The sequence below is a fragment of the Sapajus apella genome, unplaced genomic scaffold (assembly GCF_009761245.1).
Source record: "Sapajus apella isolate SASKATOON/1434 unplaced genomic scaffold, GSC_monkey_1.0 scaffold78, whole genome shotgun sequence".
Lineage (NCBI taxonomy): Eukaryota > Metazoa > Chordata > Mammalia > Primates > Cebidae > Sapajus > Sapajus apella.
The window spans coordinates 3,884,599-3,909,743 of NW_022437018.1; the positions used below are offsets into that span (position 1 = coordinate 3,884,599).

At 35.8% G+C, this 25,145-nt stretch overlaps 1 protein-coding gene across 6 annotated transcripts in view; it reads left to right on the forward strand.

Annotated features, from left to right (window-relative positions):
• The window catches only part of CABCOCO1 (ciliary associated calcium binding coiled-coil 1), a 113,106-nt gene that overhangs the window by 77,522 nt on the left and 10,439 nt on the right, over positions 1-25,145 (forward strand). For 2 of the 6 annotated variants that reach the window (XM_032252570.1, XM_032252572.1), the window contains exons 6-7: positions 17,292-17,414; positions 18,096-18,230. In XM_032252570.1, the coding sequence (XP_032108461.1) occupies positions 17,292-17,414; positions 18,096-18,230 (258 nt within the window). Of the gene's footprint in view, positions 1-17,291; positions 17,415-18,095; positions 18,231-23,305; positions 24,125-24,550; positions 24,933-25,145 lie in introns of those variants that run through there. The other 4 variants (XM_032252571.1, XM_032252569.1, XM_032252575.1 and 1 more) reach the window with 4 other exon arrangements.

Below are 25,145 nucleotides of genomic sequence, written 5' to 3' on the forward strand. Positions count from 1 at the left end.
TTTACCCAATTCTTTACTGCACTATTTAACCTCTGCTTTCTTAATCATATGCACAGCAGGGAAAGGATGTGCTAAAACAATTCATGTGTCATGAACAAAGCAGCCGCAGATTTGAGCTCAAAAATCACACTAGGAAAACCATCAGTTGGAAGTAAAGTAATAAGGCCAAATTTATTTTTTTAATTGAGTCTTGAGTTACAAGCAACCCTTTAATTACATTAATCAAGCAGGCTTCCTCTCAACAAATGATGAGGGAAATATATTGTCCTAACTTTTGCTAAACTTGTTTTTAAAATTGCTGGATATTATTTAGACATATGGAAAATAAATTCCTTGATTTCTTTTTTATTTTTTTCTCCATCTTTTCAATGTAGCCATAGCAAAAGACAAACATATACTTACTTCTAGACATGACTTACTCTGAAAGATTGTAAATCACATTTTAAATTTAAAACATTTACATTTCAATATTTAAAACATTAGCACTCAACTAAATTTCACTTTAATTTTGCTTTCCATTGTTTGAATGTTTGAATTTTTTTATGTTTCTAAGAAAATTGGCTCTACCAATTAGTTTATTATCAATCAGCAAGTTATTTGTCCCATGTAATGAGTGGAAAACCCAAGGCTTGTAGGAGATTAGATGATTTGCCCAGAGGTCTTATAGTTGCAAAATACCAAAGCTGGGGCTGAACCAGGCCAGTTTAACCCTAGCTTTTCACCAATGTCACGTGCATCTTTTGTTCTAGAATGCTCTCCTTATGTATCTATTCATTTATACATGCTACTTTCTCTTTCCGTCTATCTGGTATTTTCCCTCCCTATCCAACCCCATCTGCATGCTAACTCCTGTTTCTCCTTTCAGAGTCAACTCAGACACCATCTCTTTTTTTAAGCTTTCTCTGAATCCCTTCTTCTCTTCCCTCCCACCAAAAATAAATAAATTTCTAGAACACCCTACATATACTTCTAATAATTGTTTCATTCTGCAAATTATGCTATTCCTACCAAGCCCCCCACTCACCCACACAACAGACTGAGACCTTGACAGTCAGAGACTATGTGTTGTTTGTCTCTGAATACCCATGACCTAGTGCAGTACTTGGCTTGTAGTGCATGTTCAGTGATGGTGACAATGATCATATACATGAGAGTTTATAAAATATAGAGTTCCTTGTTTTCTGAAAAAATATTAAAGCTTTAAGGAATGCTAAGAGTTTAACTTTTGAAGATACACAGGATTTACAGAAGAGGGCAGGAGAAATGTTAAAATTTAAAACAAATGATTTGAAATAAACCCTGAATTGAATTGAAATTTCCAAAGTATAATATTATTACAGGAAATGTAAATCATCTTAATTTATACATCTATCATTTTCAGTCATACTTTGAGAATGCATTAAAATTATTCCTGTTTTATAGTGAAGGCTCTAAAAGTATACATTAAACATTTTGTGTTTCCTGGCTTTTAAATATGATTATTGCCAAGTAATTTACACTTTGTTCAAGCAAATGAACAAACATAGCATCATTTTAATCAGGGTCATCAAGCAGCTCAACAACAACCCGTTTGATCTAATATTTCAAAAGTGAAACTTGTTTGAGCCAGGTGGTATTTCTCAGTTAACCACGTACAATCTCAGTTTGTGATGAAATTGAACTAGTCCTTACAGTACATGGCACTCCTATGTTGTGCTGGCATATCAGCCCTCCTCACACTAGGAGGCGCTAGAGAGTCAGAGCTCTTGTCCTCAGAAGTCACCATCTGCCCTGGTACTTACTGCCCTACTGCAATCATAAATCAGCTTAGGCCCTACCTTTAAGAAAAATGACAAACAGCATAGAGGTCTTAGTAAGAGAATTAAGTTAAATAACAGCAGCAATTCAATAAAATTAAAATAAAATATGGCAAACACTTTGCAAGCAAGATGAAATGGTATGGGTTTGTTTCCAAATGCACACTATATTCTGCAGACCTATATTTCCATTTGCTACTTTTTCCTTGAATTAATGTCTAGTCTTTTGAAAGGGTAGCAGCATTTCAGTTCCATTCCACTATGTATACAGTCAGTAATATTTGTCAAGGGCTTTTGGAGGCAAGAACTACATAATGTCAGTAGTTATTAATATTGGGATTTTTATATCTAGCTATCAAATGTGTTTTTCATAATCTATGACCAGAGGTCTATTTGTATCCTTCTAACTACAAACGTTTTAAGTATAAATAACCATTAACCAGAAACAGTATTTCTTCTGTTTTCTTTATAGTCAAAGTAGTATTTATCAGAAGTTAACAATTATGCTTAAATTCTTCCAGAGCCAAGATTATTTTGACATGTTTTTATATTCCAGGCCACTTAATGCTACTTATTCCTCTGGCTTTGGGTAACTACTGTGAGGAGTAGCTGGTTGACAAGGTCCACCTACAAACCCCACTATACCCTCCCTGTCCTTGTTCTTCTCTTTGTCTGGCCCATCCCTAACAGGTGCATTGTTTTGTTGTCAGCTAAAACCAAGGAGTCACCCAACAGTCCTCTACCCCTATGGCCCAACTGTAGCCATTTTTATGTAGTGTTACAATGAATTGTACAGGTATTTGTATTCCTGCCTTCTTACTCCACCTTCAGACTGTAACTCGTATAAGGCAGAAATCCTGCCTTTGACATGGTTTGCACATGGAATGCACACAGATGAGTTGAATTGAACCAAAATCTAAATCTTACGCAAAAGACAAGACTCTTCTTTTAAACATGTGATGTGCTGTAGCATAAAGTTTACTGGCAGAGGATCACAGCAAATGCAGCAAGATGACTTTTCACTTTTTTCTTAAATGTATTTCAACTCCATTTTCTTTGAAAGCCCCAAAGTGTTATTTAAAAAGGACGGGATGAAACAGTTGGGTTGACCTACAACTGGTTCTCTGAGACTAGAGTCGAAATCTTAGTTCAAGTTAAAAATCAAGATGGATTTGAGGGTCTCTTACCACAAACCCTATCTGCTTATGCATTTGTTTAAGGATCACACAAATTCCCATGTTTATCATGTACTCATAAGAATGAGAATAGGTCAAAATATATTGGCTGAGCTACACAAAGGAGCCTATAAAATATAGGCTTATGCTCTTTCTGGCTCTGGCCAGCAACATTAGCCCTTCACTTTATGAGCACTAAATTTTACTCTAGTTTTAATAATAATCATAATAAATATAATAATAAAATTGTGTTTATATAAAAGGTTCATCTTGTTTAAAATGCACAGAGAATTGTGGTGCTTTCTAGGACCCAATTTATACTCTCTTTGGTGATTTAAAGATAACTTCATGTGATTCATTGCCACCTAGTTCTGAACTTTAATAATATAGTGACTCATTATGATTTTTACATTTCTTAGAGAACCAGCTTGGTTAAAAACATTGCAGTTGTTTTTACTGGAGTCATCTGAACTATGGTTCCCAGAATGTTCATGAAAAAGACATGCTTATACATTCTGAATGGCTATAATCTATCATGACTGGTGCTAGGTCGGTAGATTACAAGTATACGTTGTCATCCCAGTGAATTAAAGCTTTGTTGTATATCAACTTGCTACACAATTATTTCCAGTTCATATCCTATAAATCATCACTCTTCACATGACAATCAGTAATTTCCATCTCGTGTTCTAAGCATTCATGTTTTGTCTTAATGGTTCTGTCTGATTCTGCACCTAGAATGCTGTGACATGACTGGTACTAATAGCTTAGAAAATAAATTTCACTGTCACTAAAGCCTATTTAAGGAATATTCTATGTTCTCACTCTTTTTTTTAAAGCTGTTTTGTATTTATGTTGAAATAATAGGAAATGAATTTAAATAGAAACACTTCTCATGTCTTATCTCTGCAAACAAAAAAAAATCATAATTTACAATAAATTAGCACAGCAGTTGTTAGTGTAGCTCAGCTTTATTTTGCAATTCTCACACCTAAGCTTACAAGATGACACTTTTTCTGATAAGGTAATCTTTATAAGGTAGTTCCGTAGGTGATTAAATCTGACAGATGCTAGTGAGATGGTGAAGTTCAGAGATATAACAGCAAGTGCTTTAAAAAAATTCTTGTTCTTATTCTTGAAATAATAAAATGTCTTATGATCTACCAATAGAAAAATCAATCTGACAAAAGAATAAATTAGTTTTAATGTTGTATTTCTGTGTCTAAAACCAAAATAAAATTATTCACCAATAAGTAGATAAATATACCAATTATAACAAAATACACGGTAAGAAAACTGGTATTTTTTAGATAAAGAATTCATGTTGTAACATTGCCTTCCCAGTCATTTCTTAGTATTTACACAGCATTGTTGAGCAGATGAGAATAAAAAGCTTCTAACACAAACAGAAGCTAAAGAAACAGAATGTGTCATTTCATAACATTTTGATAGTCTTATCTGTTCTTCAAAACATACCTTGAACACATGATCTTTCCGTGGTAAAACCTTCATCTTTTCCTGGGGCAATGATGATAATCAGTTGGTTGGTGTTTCCAATGATACTAGCAATCTGAAATATGTTAAGGCTTAATTGTAGATTGTATAATTAGGTTAAGCCAATTAATGCTATGGCTTGCTTTTGCAATGTTACTTTATTATCTGAATGTTTTTAGCCCTGGTTTCTTATTTCTAGCAGAATTTCCAAACAGTAGCTCTTTATCTTTGCTTGTTTTTGATTACTTAAATGATATAGCTTTGCTAGAGTCGATTGATACTTCAATCTGTTGAAGTGCTTTCTTGCAGAATGTGCTGTTTTCTGATTTTCTTATCTAAATATTAGTTGCCTAATGTACAGAATTAATTTATAAATACTGGGAAGTTCTCTGGATCAAGTAAATTAGCATGCTGGGCCAGATTCACCAGCTTCATTAGCAAACCCTCATATCAAGGCCATGTTCATACAAGTGTGAAAACCAGAACGACCCTTCGGAGGTTTTCCTGGCCTGAATAATTCTCCCATCAGGGAACAGGCTATCCTCCCACCTAAGGATAGAGTGATATTTCAGTCCTATCACCACATATTCACCTAATATTTCAGTCTTATTACCACAATCAATTCATCATACATAACTTCATCTAGCATGTACACTTTTGGGAAGAGTCTGACCATTAGCAGAGGAGGAATATGGAAAAGTCAAGGAGCAGGACTGGACACCCGGATGAGGAGCAGCCTGATGGGTAGGTTGCACTGGGGAGGTGAGGTGGGGTGAGATATGGGAAAAAAAAAATCCAAAAATTTGGCATTATTAATTGAGAGACTATATAACAGGGGAAAATAGCAATATAGTGGCTTCCTGACTCTATAAAATTCAGTGATTTTCTACATTTAATTATTCAGTGAATAGTTACTATTTTCCCACTACTTCTTAGCCACCTGCTAGGCTGTGAAGTTCGGGAAAAAACAGATCAAGTCCTTACCCTCTGAGACCTTTGTTTAGCATTGTTGTAGACATAAATATGTGACATGGAAATTTTAAGAAACAAAAACAAAAAAAAAAGCCTCACACCTTTAAGCCCTTTCTACATGTCAGGCACTGTGTGAGTACCTTCCACATTGATTTAGTCCTCCGAAGAAAACAGGCAGTGGGTAACCACCGTTATGGCCATTTTCTAGATGAGGAAACTGTGACCCTTGCTGCAGAACTGTGAATGAATGGGAATCCTCAAAGAGCTGCAGTTATGCGTTTGACTGGTGACAGTGACAGTGTTTTGACCTAGCAGATGATATAGCTTTTGTGGTGTTAGAGTTTTCAAAATAGTATTTGTGCGGTAAGATCGCATTCTCTGTTTCCGACTTAAAAAAATAAATTATTCAAACCATGAAAATAGATGCCTAAAATCCACAGGGCAGAAGCAGCACTCTAGGCCCTGTGGGACCACTGATGAGAAAAAGCCAATGTACCCCTGGGTCTCTGTTAGAAGAGTAACTTGTTCCAGCTGTATAATTCCTTTTACGAGATGCATGGGTCTGATCAGGAATCAGAGCTGCAGGATGGACAATGAGACTCATACACCGCAGAACTAATAACATATTCACCCAGGTTTGACTTTAAAATTATATCAGCCATGGAAATTATTTCACTGCCTTCTGTTGTGAACAATCGGGCTATATTTAATTTTAATCATTAATAGGTAAAAATAATAAAAGCCACCAAAATAGTCTATAGCCAATTTTCTGATAAAGTAAATTTGTTTTTCCCCCATTTGTGATTTAAATGGCCTCCAGAAAGTTTTTTGGAAGTAAGTGTTAATTAAAAATATGGAAATGGATTTAAAGCACATTACAGCACACAGTGGAAGAATAATCACAAGAGCTTTGGTCACACGACCATCCCATTCCTCTATGTATTTTTTAACTCTGTAGGTTATTGGTTGTTTTTCTGTATGCCTGTTCCTCAAGAAAACTGTGATTCCAATGAAAACAGTAATTACAATTATAACAAATAGGACAAATTGCCATTTGAGCAGGAGCATGCAGTTTTCATGGCCAAAAGCAAACTGATGCCCCTGTACTTTCCTGTTTACACAAATGAATTAAGTGTGCTCTCAAATTTCTTTATACATGCAATGCTTTTCATATCTTGCCATTTTTAAAAAGTATTCAATCCTTCATTCCTGACTTTCATTGACTTATTTTGGAACAATGCACTGTAGTTAGTGCCAACACAGCATAGAACCAGTGAACAAATTTTCTTTCTGAATTTACCAGAGAATGCCTGCTTTCACGACTCTGGTATACACATGTCATTTTACTTTTCTGAAGCTGTATTTCCTCACATATAAACCAGAGAGAAACATTTTTTGGAATTCATAATGAAGTACTAGGGTTCCCCTTCCCCTGAATGTTACGTGCGTGGGTTTCAAAGTCAGATAGATCCGGGTTTAAGTTCCGATCGAATTCTCCATGTTTTGGTTGCGTGGCATTGGCTGAGCTATTGAACCTCTTTTAGCTTTTGGCACTTTACCAAAAAATGAAGTCAATAAAACCTTTCCTCACAATGTAATATGACCTGAAGGACTTACTATTTATAACATACTTTCTAACTAGCCCAATCCCAAGCACAGGATAAGTTCTCAATAAATGAGAGCTGCTTTTTTTTTCATCATCAGTTTGTTTTCCCTGGTGGTGACCAACACTGCCCTTAGCGCCTCCCCATTTCGCAGCTCCAGTGGGTACCTTTCACATTGTATTCTGAGTGCCGGACCAGAGGAGGCTCACGGAAAGCAATGTGAACAGTGGCCCCTAGTGTCAGCCCTCCTAGAAATTCACCTCCTGATGTTACTTTCATCAGGAGCTAGGTAAGGGGTGTGGTATCTCTGAGGAACTCTATGATTTTAAACTATGCTGTGTCTATAAAACAGTTTAATTATAAGTCAGTTAAAAATAACTATCGGGCCAACCACGGTGGCTCACACCTGTAATCCCGGCACTTTGGGAGGCCAAGGCAGGTGGATCACCTGAGGTCAGGAGTTCAAGACCAGCCTGGCCAATGTGGTGAAACCCATCTCTACTAAAAGCACAAAAATTAGCTTAGTGTGGTGGCAGGTGCCTGTAATCCCAGCTGTTCAGGAGACTGAGGCAGGAGAATTGCTTGAACCTGGCAGATGGAGGTTGCAGTGAGCCAAGATTGTGCCACTGCACTCCAGCCTTGGCAACAGAGAGAAACTCTGTCTCAAATAATAATAATAATAATAATAATAATAACTATCAATAAAGTCAAATCAGTGAGAATCGGTTTGGTTGTTTGGCATTCTGTTAATCAAACAAATACTCTAGGGTTCCACTGATAAGAAATACAGATAGTTGCACTGATGCAACAATACAATGACTAGGTTTGCTTCTCCAAGTGTTACCATTTTTCAAGACAAATATTTAAACTGATTTGTAGCTGATCTAACAAACTAGGCGGTCCTGGAGATTTTTAAGTGAGTGGATACTCTGATGAAATACTCAACATCTAATGAATGCCCACTGTGTACCAAGGCCTGAGCTAGGGGTCCTTAGGAGGAATATGGCATGCCCCGTGTCCTCCAGTTGTCTCCTCACAGTGGCGAGAGATCGCTCTATCTGGCTGTGACTCAAGGCCAATGTGACACATACTATGAAGTGAAATAAGCATGATACTCTGAGAGCACCAGGGCAATGAGGAGAAACTTCACATGGGTGATTGAGCTGGGTGGGAAGTCCAGGTGGATGAGATGGTCTGGCAAGATGCAGGGAGAAGCGCCCCCAGCAGAGGGAGCAGCATAGGCAAGACGGGCTGAGCCAGCAGCTTCCTCCGTGCCTTGGTTTGCTTTGCTCTGCTTTGCTTTGCCTTGCTTTTTTTAAAAAAAAACTCTCTCTTGCTCTTCTGCCCCCTCTCCCCGCCTATATAACAATTATGGAGAATCCATTATGCTGCAGGCACTGGGCAAGCAGGGAAAGAGTGAATCATCTAGTATGGCTGGAGCTCGAGATCTGTGAAGACAAGAACATGGAGCTGAAGGCTTCAAAAAAAAGAAGGGCGCAGGTGGGACAAGCATCACTAGATGCCCCCAATGAGTTTTATGGCTCATTCAATGTTAGGGACGAGTGAGAGAGAATAACTGAAGACAGCTGCAAGGCTTTGAGTCCAGTAACTGAGAAGCTAGTGATGCCACCGAAAGATAAAGGATCTGGAGGACAAGCAGGTTTGGGGAAGGTAATTAAGGAGGAATAAATGGACAAGCTTCAGCCTGTCAAAGATTCCAGTAAGCACTAAATGCATAATCCAAATAGTCTTCTACATCAAGACAGAAAAATACTAAATCTGGGGATCTACACAGGCAAGCAACTTTGAGTTTTGTATAAACAGAGAAAAAAACCACTTGAAATTTAGTAACATAAGCTACAACATCTGTAACGGGACTAAAGATGACCTAGTCCAACTCCCTAATTTTACAAACAAAGAAACCACATCTCAGACATACTCTCAACTGAGCCGCAGAACCAATCCAGAATTCTGACTACACATTTAAGGGGAAAAAAAATCCACATTTTTAGAACATTCGAATCTGGAATAAGGATACCACCTAGATTTTTCAGAGCTGCTGCTATTTCAGTTTGTTTATTTTTAACTAAAGTAGTGTGATTTGCAGAATGTAGGTGAAAGGTCTCTTTTGAGAACATGTATTGCTATGTACACCTTTGTCCACGAAATCAGTTTGGTAATTTCTAAGATTTCAGATTTCATGAAAAGCCAGGGAAACTTAGAGTACGCAGACCCATTCTTTATAAGGGAAGACATGCTTCTTTAGGTCATTGAAATAATAACATCTGCCATGTATGGAATAAAAGGCTGCCTTGCATGGGAGGAAGGGCTTGGGTGCTCACTCACAGTGTCCTGTTTCTAGAATGCCAAGCACATACGACTAATTGGCAGTAGTTTCCTCCAAAGCAAGAAAATCCTGCCTGCTGACCAGAGAAAAGTGCCTAATACGGTTAAAGAATCAGTAAATGAGATTTTTTTAAAACAAGGAAGAAAAAGGGTAGGGGCTAGGGAGAACTAAGCAAAGAGGGAAATATTTATAACTGTAACAACATGTTTCCTGATAATAATTTATGAGCCTACTGGAGAAAAGGGAAACACACAAACTATGAATAAAATATCTTAACGTAAACATCATGCTTTCCGCAAATTTTCTTTAGTTAAAAATTAAGGCTGAGGTCGACTAAAGTAAATGACTACGTTTTCGTGGTCTCTTCTTTCCTTGATGCTAAGGGTTACCAACTGATTTACAACTTCCTGTGTTGTTTTTCAAATCTATATTTGTCAGCACATTTTTAATGTCAGATTACTTAAAATAGACATCTTGGCTCTAAGAGGTCAGAAATAATAATATTAGGTTGACTTCTCTAAAGATTTCATAGCACATTACAAACATTTTAATTGAGCACCAAAAGCGTTTTATTTCTAAATGAATATAGTTTTAAGAAGCTTCGCCCCCACCTTTCAATTGCGGGCTTCAGGACTGACATTGCAGTTCAATCAGTAGGCTTTGAAGTTAAGTAAATTACATGATAGCTTTATCCAAATAGTTTCAGCCTCCTCCTATTCAGGTAGTTTCAACTGTCAAAATAACAGGAAGTCCATGAAAAAAGAATGACTCGAACCAAAGACCTAGGGTTCTTCCATTGTAGTCTCTTCCTGTTCTAACCATTATAATTTATCATCTCATATGATTTCTGCAAATTATAGGTACTTGTTCAAAAAGAGCATTCTCAAATATGAGAGCCATGAAATACAAGCTATCAGAAGATGTAATGAAAATGCAATGTCCATAAAAACAAATTTTTTAATATTAAAAACCTCAATTTTAAGTAAAACACTCTAGAAGAAACCAAACAAAAATCTATGATTAGAATTGTTTGAAATAATTTTATACTGAATTCAAGGGTATGCCTTTTAGAGTATAACCAGTAAGCTAAACAAATATACTCTGAGTGGCTTCTAAAAATTATTTTGAAAAGCATTCGATTTTTTTAAGCTATTCGTAATGGAACCATACTTTTCCATCTCTCACCCTGAGGAAGTTGCAAGGTAAGGTCAATCTAAGAATCAAAACTACAATGCTGAATTCAGTAGCTGAAGAGCTCCGGTGTTTCATTTTCACAAGAGAGATGTTGAAAGTTTGCCCCATATGCCCTGACTCTTTACTTTTGACAAAATTTGATAAAGGAAAATCTTTTAAAAGTAAATGCAATCGGGGCCACCACAGGCCACATTTGAAGCTGAAAAACAAAAGATAAAGAGAGTGATAAATTGGGTGGGGGAAGTAGAGAGGCAGATTTTCTAATTGGAAAGTTAGGTGTAAACACTCTCCTTTTCTAAATAGGTGGCTTGCCCTAGTCCTGATCATGCTACCTATCTACCTCATTATGTCATTTATCTAGATCTCAAAAGAGAAGTCTTTTGGGACCAAGGAAATCTTCAAATAACATGGTATTGAATATATGTTTAATATTTTAAAGAGTGTCACTATATGGAAACAGAGTGATGGTATGTCCTTATTAACAAATTCTTCCGAGTTAATTGGGCTGCTTGAGCAACGTTAACAATTACATATAAAAGTAGCATGGACCAGCATCCTCAATATGGCTGCTCTCGTCTGTCTTTCAGTGATGGCATTAGAAAGATGATCCTTTCAATAATAACAGTAATTATAAGTAATAATAATAATACACTTCGAGCTTTAATAATACTTTCCCTTTGAAGAACTCCCAGCATTTTCATTCCTCATTATCTAGTTTGTGCTTGAAACAATTCGATGAAGTAGCCAGGTAGCAATTACCATTATCCTCCTTTTACAGATAAATAAACTGAGGCCTAGGGATTTTCTTAGCATCCCACAATTAGGTATAGAGCCAAGTCTAAAGCCTATAATTCAGTGATCTATCTTCCAGATTATTGCATCTTTAAAAAATATCTGGGTATCTGAAGAACTGTTCTATCCCTCAGGAAATGTTTGCACCACAGCCAGATCAAAACACCTTTTCCTTTTAAATTGCACTTACACTGCAAGAAGGCGCTCCTTTTCTGATTCATTAGAGAGGATTTTATTGTCTGAGGTCATTAAAATGGGAATACTCAGATTTCTTTCCAAATTGTAGTATTGGCCTTAAGCAGGAGTATACTTAAAAATACAAAAGATATCTAAAATACTCTGGAATCCGTTCCTTTAATTATCTAACTTTTTAAAAAATTATTATTCAAAACCCAAGCTAAACAAGATGAAATCAAGAGATATAAATAAAAATGGGCACAAGGTGTTAACTGGAGTGTCCTAGCCAGATTGCAAATTGGTTTACCGTGGCCTGCCAACTTAAATTTCTCCTTGCAGCTTCAGCTGGAATGGGTAATCTTCATTTCCTGTCCTGACTTGTTGTGCTGTGTTACCGTTCACTGTTTAGGTGATTAGCATGTGTGGATCTGATGGTCTCAAAGCTCTATTAAGTTATAAATGTTCAAACTACCAGTATGCTGTGGATAAAAATAGAACTTGCTATTAGATGTCTATTCATACTCTGCAGAAGCCTGGCAACATTTTGAACCTTTTCAAAATGTAAATACTGCATATTAAGCATAGGAAAGAAAATTAATGTGCTGCATTTGCAAATTTATTTCCAAGTCAAAAATGCAAAGAGGGAGGAGGACTCTTGTAACAGAATTGATATTCTACATTTACAGAGTATATTGAGAAGTCTGTAATGGCCCTAACACAAAAGCAAAATACTTTAAAAATGGATTAATTTGTTTCTCTGATAATCTTGGCTTTTGAATTTCCTCTTTTCATTTAAAATTTATGGCCTCAGTATGACATTACTAGAGTTTATTGCATTTTGCAGGTGGCATTCATATGTGGTTACTTTATGTGCAGTATATTGTGGTCAGTGTGTTGCAAGTTTTTGTTAAAAATTTCCAGAACCACACAAGTACTTCTTAATTAGACTTGCAAATGAGTAATGCCTTTCTTCAAGGGGGGAAAATTGTTAAAACATTACAGGAATTTCTGTGCCTTTTTTTTCCTTAGTTAATAGTCAGGAAAGTTTGCAATAAAGTTTACTTTTTGAAACTTTGACATTTTATAGTAAGTTCTGATTTACATATGAAGTCATCATCTGACAATTCCAAACAAATGTCTTTACAAAGCAAACCAGTATTTTGTGTGTGTGCCTGTAGCTCAAAAAAGCTTGAGCAGATTTATCTTGCTTTCTGGTATTCAAAAAGTGGAAAGTTATCATCTCAACCACACTTTTAATATCTCCAAAAACTTATTAAAAGATTCTAATAATAATTACCCCCTTAGTCATAGATTTTAGTGGCACAAACACTACACGCAAATCACTACACCCTCTCCAAACAAGCATTACTAAAGTGAAACAATACATCAGAGTTCGTACTATTGATAATGTTAACATGAAAAGTAGAAAAAGAAAGCATGAAGTGAAAAAATTTTTAGATAGAATCTTTATACCACTTCTCAGACACAGTAAGATCTAGAAGCAGAGTCTGAGTCCTATAAGCATGTTTTTAGATCTGAACTGACCCGGCACTTAGTTCCAAAAGACTTCAAAATTCTTAGTATTTATTCCCATGGTGAATGTCCATTTCATGTTGAATATGCAAATTTTTTAAAGATTTCTTATGATTTTATTTGGCTTGTAAATAAAGACCTTGATTTTTTGAGATACATAATGTTTGGCAATGAAATTTTATACTTACGAGGATTAAATTATGTCAAAAAGCCATTTACTTTATATTCTTCAAATAACCATAGTACAATTCAACCTAAAGCACAATTCAACTTTAAATACCATAGCACAATTCAACTAAGATGTAAACCATCTTAAATAACACTAATGCATTGTGCACATAATGAACAATGTAACTAACTTAATTTTCATGTAACAGATAACATCTGGGGAAATGTATATTGGCAAGTTATGCAAAACTAATTTTCTAGCAACCACATCTGTAGATGTTATTTATTGTATGTTCACTTAACAGTCCATTATTCTGTTTAGAAATCTATTCTTTTCTTTATTAGAGCTTTTAATGTACTCACCTTAGTTCAAATGGTCTGCTCATTATCAGAAAAAATATAAATGGCATTCACATGGAACAACATGATTGTTTTTATTATATCCATTTGTGTTCAAGCATTCAAAATGGCAAGAGAAACACATTTATTGCTTTACATTCAAAGTAATATTTAGGGAGTATTTGAAAGTCAAGCAAAACCAATCATTTGGCCAAATGGATGCATGTGTATAATCAGAAACTCCTGATTTTTAATCTCGGCATTAGGCCTCAGGCAACTCACTTAAAGGCCTTCCCTTTGTTTCTTGATCTGAAGATTATGGGTGCTATTCTCATATACAAAAAGGGAGGTTGCTAAATCAAGGGACAAAATAGGAGTGTTTTTTAAATAAACATTCTTGATCCTTTTCTGTTTTTATTTTTCCAGATTTAAGAGGTAACATATTAGACTTTTGAGGGAAAAAAATGAGACAATTACAATTCTACAGGAATGTATAAAAATAGTTATAAAACTAGCTTTATTTAATTTGCTTCAACTATTCATAGACTTGAGGAAATTATAACGTTCTTTCAGAAAATCTAACTTAATAAAGCTGACCATGTCTCTCTGTTTTAAATAGATTTTATTACAGAACCAGTGATGTTGTAAAACATGAGGTTTTGTTACAAAAAAAAATACAAAGGCCTAATTGTATTTTTGTAAAGAAACTATTGCATCAGACGGTTTCATTTAAACATATTTTCTGGCTCTGGGCTTTCACCACAATTATTGATTCTAATTTTCTTTAAACTCGCTTTTTAAAAAGGCTACCATTTTTAATGTGAAAAAAAAATCTGTGATGCTTCTGGGCATTGTGTTTATTTCAAACCATATATTTGACAGTGTACTTTATTATTATTAATAAAAAGCCTTTATACTTAGCCTCATCTGAAATTGGGACATTTCTTTCCTCTTGCAGTATCTCACTAACACAGCTAAGTGTAATTCTTCATAAAAGAGAAAAACAGAGCCAGGGTTTGGTTCACTAATAGTATGCAAAACATCCTGAAGAAAAGAAATGGTCACCCCCAAGTTTTTGTGTGCCAGTTAAATCAAATTAATAGTTATGTGGGCTGCACTCATAAAAATCAAGGCGAAGAAAAGCTCAACTCTCAGTCAGAGTTTCGGGTTCTTGGGAAATTCCAGTTTCCAAGTGTGTACGCAGCACACACAGACACACACACACACACACACACACACACACACACACACACACACACACACACAGTGCCAAAGACCAGGAAACAGAGTAGTTGGTGAGTCATTCAGATGAGCCTTATAAAGAAATCCAGAATCATGGATTCTTCACATGTACCCCAAAACCTAAAATGCAATAAAATAAATAAATGGGAAAAAAAAAAAAAAAAAAGAAATCCAGAGCACAGAGATGTGAGGGAAAGCAATGAGAGAAGCAGGTACACAAATACCTGCTTACATTTAAGTGTACAACCTGATGGGGAAACAGGTACAAGTAGGAAAGGGCCAATGGTAGAATCAGCTACTACCAGGCTAGAGAGGCAGCCTATTGAGAACTTCCACAGGGGGTGAGGGCAAGTGAGCAGGAAGGCCTAGCCTGTGTACAGCCAAGCCCGCAGCAAGACAAATACGGTGACAGTAGACCAGAGAAAATTCTACTGCATTGAAAACAATACTTTTATCTTGCAGAATATCTCAGTGCCTGCAGTAAATTCAGTAAACTCCATTCCTTTCTCTCTTCTTTTCAGTATCTCACTCATCCCCACCACCCCCACTCCAAACTTTCTGTTCCTCACTGTATATTAAAGACTATACCACTAAGTAAATACCTCATCATCTTCTCTTGTCTCTGATTCCCATGGGCAACTTATTTATTTTACTTCTAATATTTCAGAGGCCACTAAAATAGGTTTAGGTGTCTCCTTTTCCTAGCTTGGTAAAATAAAGAGCGATAGAAGGTAAAGGAAGGATGAAAAACAAGAGTGGTGAAAAAAGGTACACATCATTTTGTGGGAAGATGAAATTCTTGTATGCCCCATTTAGGAAAAATGCAATCGCTCATGGAAGTGCATAAGAGAAAAGAACTGTTCTGATATGTTTTCTCAGTATTCTATTTTGATTAACATTTAGTTGACTTCAGATAAACAATCTGGAATGATGTCACCTAACAGAATAAAAATTAAGTGCTTAATAATAGCAATAATTTCCAAGTATGGCAACTTAATGACGTATTACAGTTTACTGAAAACCACGAAGGACAAGAAGTCAACACACCAGGGTTTAACTCCCAGCCCTGTCAAGAACTAATTATTTGAACTTAGGCCAATCATTTAACCTCTTGGTTTCCAAATCTTTTTGACTATAAAGTTAGGACACGTTGGGGCTTCTATGTATTTATACTAAGCAGCAACTTTGTATAAAATCAAGTTAAAATTATTAATTCAATGCAAAACACACAAGCATTCAAAAGACCAGAAAAATAATTTAGCTACCTGTACATTCCGAATCCTATCTAAATAAAAATATTAATATTTAAATGACGACATGTAACATGCAAATTTATTTGAAATATTGTGGAGACATTAAAAATGAATGTATGATTAGTTCTTTTTTTTCAGGCTTCACAAGATGATAATTATTTGTTGAATTCATGCATTTTCAAAAGCTTGTCTTCAAACTTGTGTTTGAAGCTCTAAGCTCAGGGCCTGACTTTGTCACTATATTGTGGGTAACTTCATCTCTGGGCCACAATAACAAGCTTATATAAAGTAAAACAATTCATCAATTTACAACAAGGCATGTAGTAGGCATGAAAACTAGAATCCTCAAGTGGGCATGTCTCTACAGATCAATTGGGATGGTAATTCAAATTATAACTAAAATGTTGCTTGTTAAACATGGAATTAGAACAACAACTAATTAAATGAATCAAATGTTTAATGTTATTAATACCCTCATCTCCGCTTTCCTTCCCCCGAGTCAGGGTGAGATGGGTGCTGCCAAAGTCGGCTTCCTTGACTCTCCTTTTCCTTCATTTCCAGTGTTAATCAGTCTCCTTCTTAGTGGCACCCTATTGCTAAAGAATTGTTAAATGCTCATGCTGTAATCTTAACTTGCCCTCTGTGTTTTTGGAAAATCTCCTCCCTGATCTACTGGCTTCATATATTAACCTTTGCAGCCCTTATTGTCTTCATCACCAAGTTCTTGATGGTGACTTCAGCAGCTACATTCTGCTGAGTAATAGCAATCCCCATCAGGATATCAAGTGTATTAAACACCTAACCCTCTGCCAGAACTAGAGAAGAAATAGAGAGCATCTAAAACTTGGTTCTCCACTAACAGAGAGCTTCTAGTCAGGAGAAAGGGGATACTGAAGCCCTAAACAGTTAAAGACCGAGGTGGTACTACACGAAATCCTAAATTGCAGAGTACAGAAAGAGACTGAGACAATGGGAAAACAAGTGTTAATTTTGAGAAATGGAGGTCAAAAAGCACTGGAGAATCAACAGGGCGGTGGCATCAAAAATTCAAAGGAGGCGGCACTTTGACTTGTGGCATAACAGACTTAGAGCTATGGTACATATGTAACAGGCTTGGAACTATGGTACATATATAATGGAACTGACCGAAATTGTGGTTGCTCACCAAAGGCTGTGCCGTAATTCAACTTTTTTCTTCCCATCAGCAAGTGATAGAGGTTGTCAAGCCTGCAGGTGGCCCTTTCCCAGAACCTCTGGAAGAAGGAATCTCATGTGATATTTACTCAACATTCATAGAGCCCCCCACAACATTGGATAGAGAAATGAAGGTATGTTTCTTTTTGTCTTTTCATTCAACCTACCTCATCATTATATTCTCTTGGGGTGAGAGGAAATGTACTAAATGTTTTCTTCATTTTCTTTGCCCCTGATTTTTCCCAACCAAATACAAATATTTCTCTAAGTGTTGAATCAAAGATGGGTCCACTGATGGTAGTTCAGCAATTTTAATCTTTTCTACCACGTCCTCCCTGATTTCCACCTTCACCTCCCTCTAGGCACCACGCTGGTACCATGACTTGATCTGTCATAACCTTCACGAATAATAATATAAATGCAGAGTAACATTAAATCAAAATCTCCCTCCAGATTGACATTATTCCTGCTAGAATAGTATCCAATAGAAGTTTGAGGTTCCAATGAGAACATATGGACACAGGGAGGGGAACAACACATACCCGGACCAGTTGAAGGATGGGCAGGAAAGGGAATGGAGAACATCAGGACAAATAGCTAATGCATGCAGGCCTTAGAACTTAGATGACAGGTTCAGAGGTGCAGCAAACCACCATGGCACACGTACACCTATGTTACAAACCTACACATTCTGCACTTGTATCCCGGAACTTAAAGTAAAATAAAATGAATTTTAAAAAAGAAGTTTTAGGTTCCATATAAATCACCAAATGCTCTTGAAATCACCTGAGTGTTGTTTACTTTCAATATTGTAGGGGTTGGATCAAGAACAAGGCCCTGAGGAGTCTCAGCCAGAAACCTCAGATGTGGATCCTTCATTTGGTTTCACCATTGAAGATGTAAAATCAGTGCTGGATCAAGTCACAGATGACATTTTAATCGGCATTCAGGTACTCAGTATTGATAGTATGCTCACTTACTTTATTACAGGTTAATTAGCCAACCTTAACCTTAATGTCTATAAACACTCCCACACTGCTAGCATGAGTGATGCTTATGATGAAGTTCAATTTAACAGCTTCACATAATGCTCAGTTGAGTCATCAGAGATTCAGTAAGATCACAAAATAGATTTTCCAACAGCATCTAGTGTGGTGCATGTTATCAGTTAACAAAATCAATGACAAAACCCAAAAAATAACATGGTAAAGGATTCGTACCTTGTCAAACTGTAAACACTGCTCATGCAAAAGGAATTGGAGTGCATTTCTAAACAGTAAACACCGAAGATCAAACCTTAATTCTTAGCTAAGTCTTCTCACCAAATTTCTAAAGGCTTTCAGATCTTTAAACTACCTGTCAGACAGTTTGTCCCTTTTCACCTATCATTAATGGCTGAGCAGTTTACACCAATAACTACATAAAAATGGTGATGGCAACAGTCTATGAATAGCAGCTGCCAATGATTTGTCAACTGGCTTAGGTTTATGCTGAGTTCTTTCTCCTTCTGTTCAAAAAACAACCATTTCTACCTCAACTCAAAGACTTACAGGAATTCACATAATTTTTCAGGCCAAATGATTAAATAAGTAAAATGCACATTTTGAGTAAATTTGCAATTTCTTATAGAAATAACTATAAATCAGAGGGAAAACATAGTGCATATTTAAAATATTAATGCATCTCAGGAGACGATTTAGTTGTCATCTGAATAGGAGACCATATATTAAAAGCACACTGTATTAACAACTAATTTAAAAAGAGCAAAAGATTAGCTTGGCATAAACATACCTTGTAACTTTTTTAGTCATCAAATGTTATTGCACTATTTACATGAACATTTAATGATTTGGTGCCAACAGACTCAGCCAAAGTCCTCAGCTTAATAAGGGGTGTTTAGTGTTTACCAGAAATAGTGGAAGAACACGTTTTACACAAAGCTTTATTGTTAACAACCCCATGAATGTAATAACTGGTTATTGTGTAGAAGGGCAGAGTGCAGTTGAATTAAGCTGAGTTCAGAATATATCTCCTTTTTAGATTTGATAACATTTCATCTAAATATAGTTTATGTATAATCATGGCTCTGGGCTCCTTTGCGATCCTGCAGCTCTGAAATTATTGCAGAGGAACTACTAGACAGTAATTGCATTGTTTGCAGGCCCCCAAAATTGAAAACATCTTTACCAAAGCTGTGTTCCGTGTAGTGACTAGTATGTTTTTAACTCTTCATTGAAATTATTTTAAATATTACAGTCTGTCTGCAGCATTTATGACCCTACTCTATATGATAGCTATGTGTCTGTGTGTTATCTTCCCATTGGCCTGAAGCCATCTTGGAAGTTCAATAGCTTGCTCACCTAAATGTAATTAGGCATGGAGAGGACGTGGACCAGAGGACAGGGATGCAGATCCTCTACGTGCCACAATCATTTCTGTATTAAGTGGACATCAGCCTGGGCCAAATTATTGCCAATTTTTCAATGAAATAGCATGATGATGTGGATTTATACAATGGCTCAAGATGGCAGACCCCTTTATGTATTTTCTCTCTGTAATCCTAGTAAACTCCATGTGAGTTAGGCAGGCACTTCCCCTGATAAATTGAAAAATGAGACACAGAAAGACTAAGTTATTTGTCCAGAGTTTCCATGGTCAACAACTGATGAAAGACCCTGAGTGGGAGCTGTGACCTGGGTTCTAGTTCTAATTCCAGTATTATCCACAAAAACCTCATAACTTCTAATATCACAACCAGACTACTTTGGATTTTAATACTCCTGTGGTATGGCACTTTTTCTGTGTTTACCCTTGTGTTTTGGTCAAATTCCAAGTTGGGTAATTACTCTCTGCTTACCTAAATTCCTCTTCCTATTTTAGATGTGTAGGTCATTTTCCACTTCTAAAACCTGCCTTCCAGTGTTCCTGGCTCTAAGAACTGCCATATCCCTTTTCAAAGGTAGCTGTATGTCAGTGGTCAGTGTATATAGGCCATTTGAACACACTGACCTGCTGTAGGAAGATTTAATGAATTGCTACTTGTAAGGTACTTTTAATTTTCCCACAGTTTTTTTCTCCTACTTTGTTTAAAAGTCATGCTTTATTACAATTTTTGGGGAAAAAAACGGCAGTAAATAATTCCTGTTTTAAGTACAGTTTTTTTTCAAAACTCCTTTTCTATGTGGTTTCAGGCATATTTTACCTTTTATAATACAGAAATTTCTGAAAATGTAGTACGAATCCTTAAGTTTTTTATGTTAATTCACTTATTTTCCCATTGACTCACTTTATGGCTTAGAGATTTATTAAGAATGAAGTTGTCTTGGCCCTGAGATGTTAATTAAAATTATACTGAATAGAGCAAACATTTTAAGCCTATATAGTTTAGGTATTTTAATTTTAAAGATACATTCAAAATGAAATTATTTTGGCCCTGAGTTGTATAATAAAAATTATACCCAATGGAGCAAACTTAAATATATTTAAAGAATTACATTTCAGAGAAATATGAATGCTAACACTAAATTCTTACATTAAATGTTGGCTGTTGGCCCTTGTCTAAGCAATAGGGTAAAATAATATAAAAACTTTGGGGGAAGTTTGCCATCTTAGGACTCTATATGTTTTTAGGTCAACTTGAATTTTCCAGGTTAGAAAAGCTGAGCATGAGATCACCTCAAAGAAGTGGTCAATGAGAGGCTACTGAACCCAGGTCATGGGTTCTCCATTTTTTCCTTTAAAAAAAAAAAAAAAAAAAAGAACCAGACCCAACCATAGGATTTGCAGGATTGCTTGTCTATTCAGCAAGGTTCTGAATAATGACAAGGAGACATGGCTAATGACAGCCAGTTCTTGACTAGACGTGGAGCCTTTAGATCCAAACTCTGCTGGTTGTGACTGCACTAAAGTACTAAGCACTAAAGTCTGGAGATCTGAGACATTACTCATCTCTGTCAGTATGCCACTCTTTCAGGTCCACCTTCATGAACCTTTCCCAAGGCCTACGCTTGTTCTGATAAATTGTCTCAGTAAAATACCAGAAAGGTCTCCAAGTTAATGTAGAATCCCTATGAGGTAATGAAACAGAATCTGGTAGATGATAAGTACATCAATTCTTAGCTGAAAAGAAATGAGATTACTGGTGGTCACAGAGCAACGTTAATTGAAAATGGGAAGAATTGATTGCTTGAGTGGAGCAATTCTTCCCAATCCTTTGGAGTTGTGATAAGATTATTTCAAACTGTGTTAATCCCTATACGTATAAGAATCCCATATTGGGATTGTTAATCCCAATATGTTGTATGCCATAAATTTATTTTAATAAGGCAGAAGTAACAAAAATTTTTAAGTATTTCATGACATCATAACAACAAAAGATAACATTGGTGAAGTATATAACGAAATTGGAAGTTGGAATTATGAATTCAAAAACTACAGTGTGATGTTAACATAATCCTATTCCCTTACTTAGTTTTTAAGGTAAGAGCTAACATCCCAGGTGGGGGTGAAATGACTTACCTAAGGCTATGCAGCTGAACTAGTACCTAGATTTCCCCACTTCGAGACCAGTGTTCCTTTCAACCCTATGTAAAATTATGCATAGATGATGATTTGTTTAGGATCAGGGCATCTTAAAGAAAGACAGCGCTCCTCTGTGACCTGGAGGACAGTTCCAGACCCTCCTTTCCTCCTCCACCCAACCATCAAGAAAGGAAGAGGTAAGAAGCCAAAGGCCAGAGCTTGATTCCAAGGTTTACTAAAGTTTGAACCAGAAAAGAATGATACTTATGTGAATTCTGAACCCATAATTGTTGGCACGCATGCAATCTTTCCAGAAAGATCAAATTTACTGTGAGGTGAAATCAAATCTCATCAGATAAAGCAGCATGGACATTTCAAAACTATCTGTTATAATTACACTCTTGTAAATAAATACGAAAAAGTATATCTGGGCTTAAAACAGTATTTTTAATATTTTTTAAATGTCATCTATCTAAATTAAAATAATAAAAGGTGTCAAGTACAGTTACCCTGAAGCCCCCAAATAATGTTATAGCTATTAAAAATCTAAACTTTGAATTTACATACATTTATAGATATCTATAAATATCTATTATAAATATATATTTAATATAGATATCTATAAATATCTATTGTAAATATAGATTTACAAATATATATAAATATGTTTATATTTATATATACTCCTTATACAGTGTTAGACATTTTAAAAAGCACCTAAACAAGAACAACATAAATTTTACCACATCAACCCACTGGATTTTTCTGTACATAGTTGTATTATCCCTTGTGAAAAAGGGAGGACATTTCCTGGGCTACTAATGTTCAGATAATGTGAAAGCATTTCTGGAATTGTGCAGGTATCGATGTGAGTCCACAGAAGATCACTGCCAGAGGCAAAATGCTATCACCACCTCGGCAATCACAAAACCTGACAGCAAATGCTTACTTCTTTCTACCAAAAATATACCACAAAGTGGCATCATTCCAAGGGTTCTAATGTATGATGAATACTCTTAATTATGGAAATTGTTCTAATTGTAAGATTACTTGTGTTGTTATTTCGTAACAGAAGTTTTCTGGGATCTCATTTAGAATGAATTACACAGGAGACGCAGACATCCATTGCAGATGGGTGGAGAGACCCACAATACTGCAATAACTAAGCCCAAAGCAGTTATTCTGATTCGGTGCTCATTGGTAAAGTCTGTCTGAAAATACAGATAAATTATCCTATCTTCCAACACAAGGCTATGTGAAAAATGGCTGTCCAAATACCACTTCCTGTTCATAGCAGACATGCTATACATTGGAAATGTGCAAAGAAATATGATAAAGTGTTATCACATCACTACAGGCTGAAACACAGCTATGTCTGCAAAACAGGAAGGTGTGTGAGGGATAATGTCTGTCTTTAGGCACTATAGTATGTCAAAACCACAAAGACAATGTGCAGCAAAAGATAGCTCCATCATAGCCATGTTTTTTATGATTGTCTTCACAGACCGAGATAAACGAAAAACTGCAAATACAGGAAGAGGTCTTTAATGCACGAATAGAAAAATTGAAAAAGGCCTGAGGACTCCGTACAAGGAGAGTGATGCTAAACTTCACAGAAACAAACAAAACCAGCCAGAATAATAGACTCTCTGGAGCGTCATATCGCCATCACTTAGTTGTGAAAGGAAAACCAAGCCCCACTTTTTATTATCCTAAGTAATTAGAAAAGTATTCGTCCCAATTTTGCTATCTCCCGTCTCATAACAGCCTCTGATGGGCTGCACCAAGCATAATAAGAACATTTTGTATACAAGAGTTTAAAGAATTATATTTAAAAAATACTTTGACGATAGTCCTTTGATGTTTTGACTAATAAATGCTATTCATCTTCAAGGAGAATGAAACCAACTTTTTAAATAACCGGAAATAAAGAAAAATGATAATAATTTTATCCATTTTGACCTAAATGAACTGCCACATTACTGGAACATTGTGAAAAGATACCAATACCACACTGCTGAGGATAAAATTTATTAAACAATAGCAATTCAGATACATATACTAGGGTTTTTTTTTTTCTGAAATCATTTGGTTTTCTTATTTAAATGTTTCAGTGTGAAACCAATTTTCTGAAATTATATAATGCAGTTTGAAGCACTTTAATTTATTCTGTACTGTATTTGTTATTTCTAATCTTGTTACTCTCCCAGGAGAATACATGACCTATATAAAAAGAAGCAATGTCTAAATGGTTATTAAAGACCAACCTATATATAGATTGTAAAAATCTTAAATACAAATCAAACTCACAGGGCTCCCAGAATTAACCATTATATTGCAGTGGAACGATTTTTTAAAATCTCAAGTCTTTAAATACCTTTATTAAAATATAATTTCAAAAGAAAAATATCAATTTGCCAGCTGATTGTCCCCAGCTGGACAAATTTATTAATTACTACCAAAGTCTTTTCCAAAGTTCTTATACTTCAGAGTATACCGGAATGGAGAGTATTGCTAGGAGGTAGCAATTTCTTCAAAAATTTTCCAGGTTATACAGTACTTGGATCTGGCTGACACTTGATTGAATATCAGCTTTAACCCTACTTTCTCCATCAGTTCAAAGAAACTGCCCAAAATATATTCATTTGGGGCACAGGCAGATCTGACAGCACTTGGTAATTTTCTAACTACACTGATCAGCAAAAGAAGAGTACCCCGTAAGGTAAAACGATGTTTATTGTTCCTGCAGTTCCAAGACTAGAAGGCCTGAGCTGTGTTTCTTCTCTGAGCTGTCCATCCTGAATGAAAACGTTAACGGCTGTAGATCAGTAGGAGGGCTCATGACGTCTGGATTCCATCAAGCAGTGTTTTCTCCAGAGAAAACTGAAACTGAGGAGACTGCAAACATAGAATAAGGGAGCTTCCAGAAATCACCAAAAACAGCTTCAAGTGCAGTTGTTGGCACAGAGTAGGCCTGCATTTCTCATAAAGAGTGCTTATTTGAGCAAAGGTATCAGAAGTATCAGGACTCTAAGACTGAATCAAAAGAGCACTAGCATCCCTAAATACTATAGGGATTTAGTATATATAAATATAGTATATATACTATAGCATATATATAAATATATATATATATACTATAGCATATATATAAATATATATATATGTTATTTTATATATATATATATATATATATATATATAATAGGGATTTACTGTATACTATATAGAGACAATATATGTAAGCATGCCTAAAGCTGTGGCCTCTAGACTGAGACTCCCACAGTGTGCTATTGGCTTCACACTGGTGAGTATGTGACCTTGGACAGGCTACTCAACTTCTAT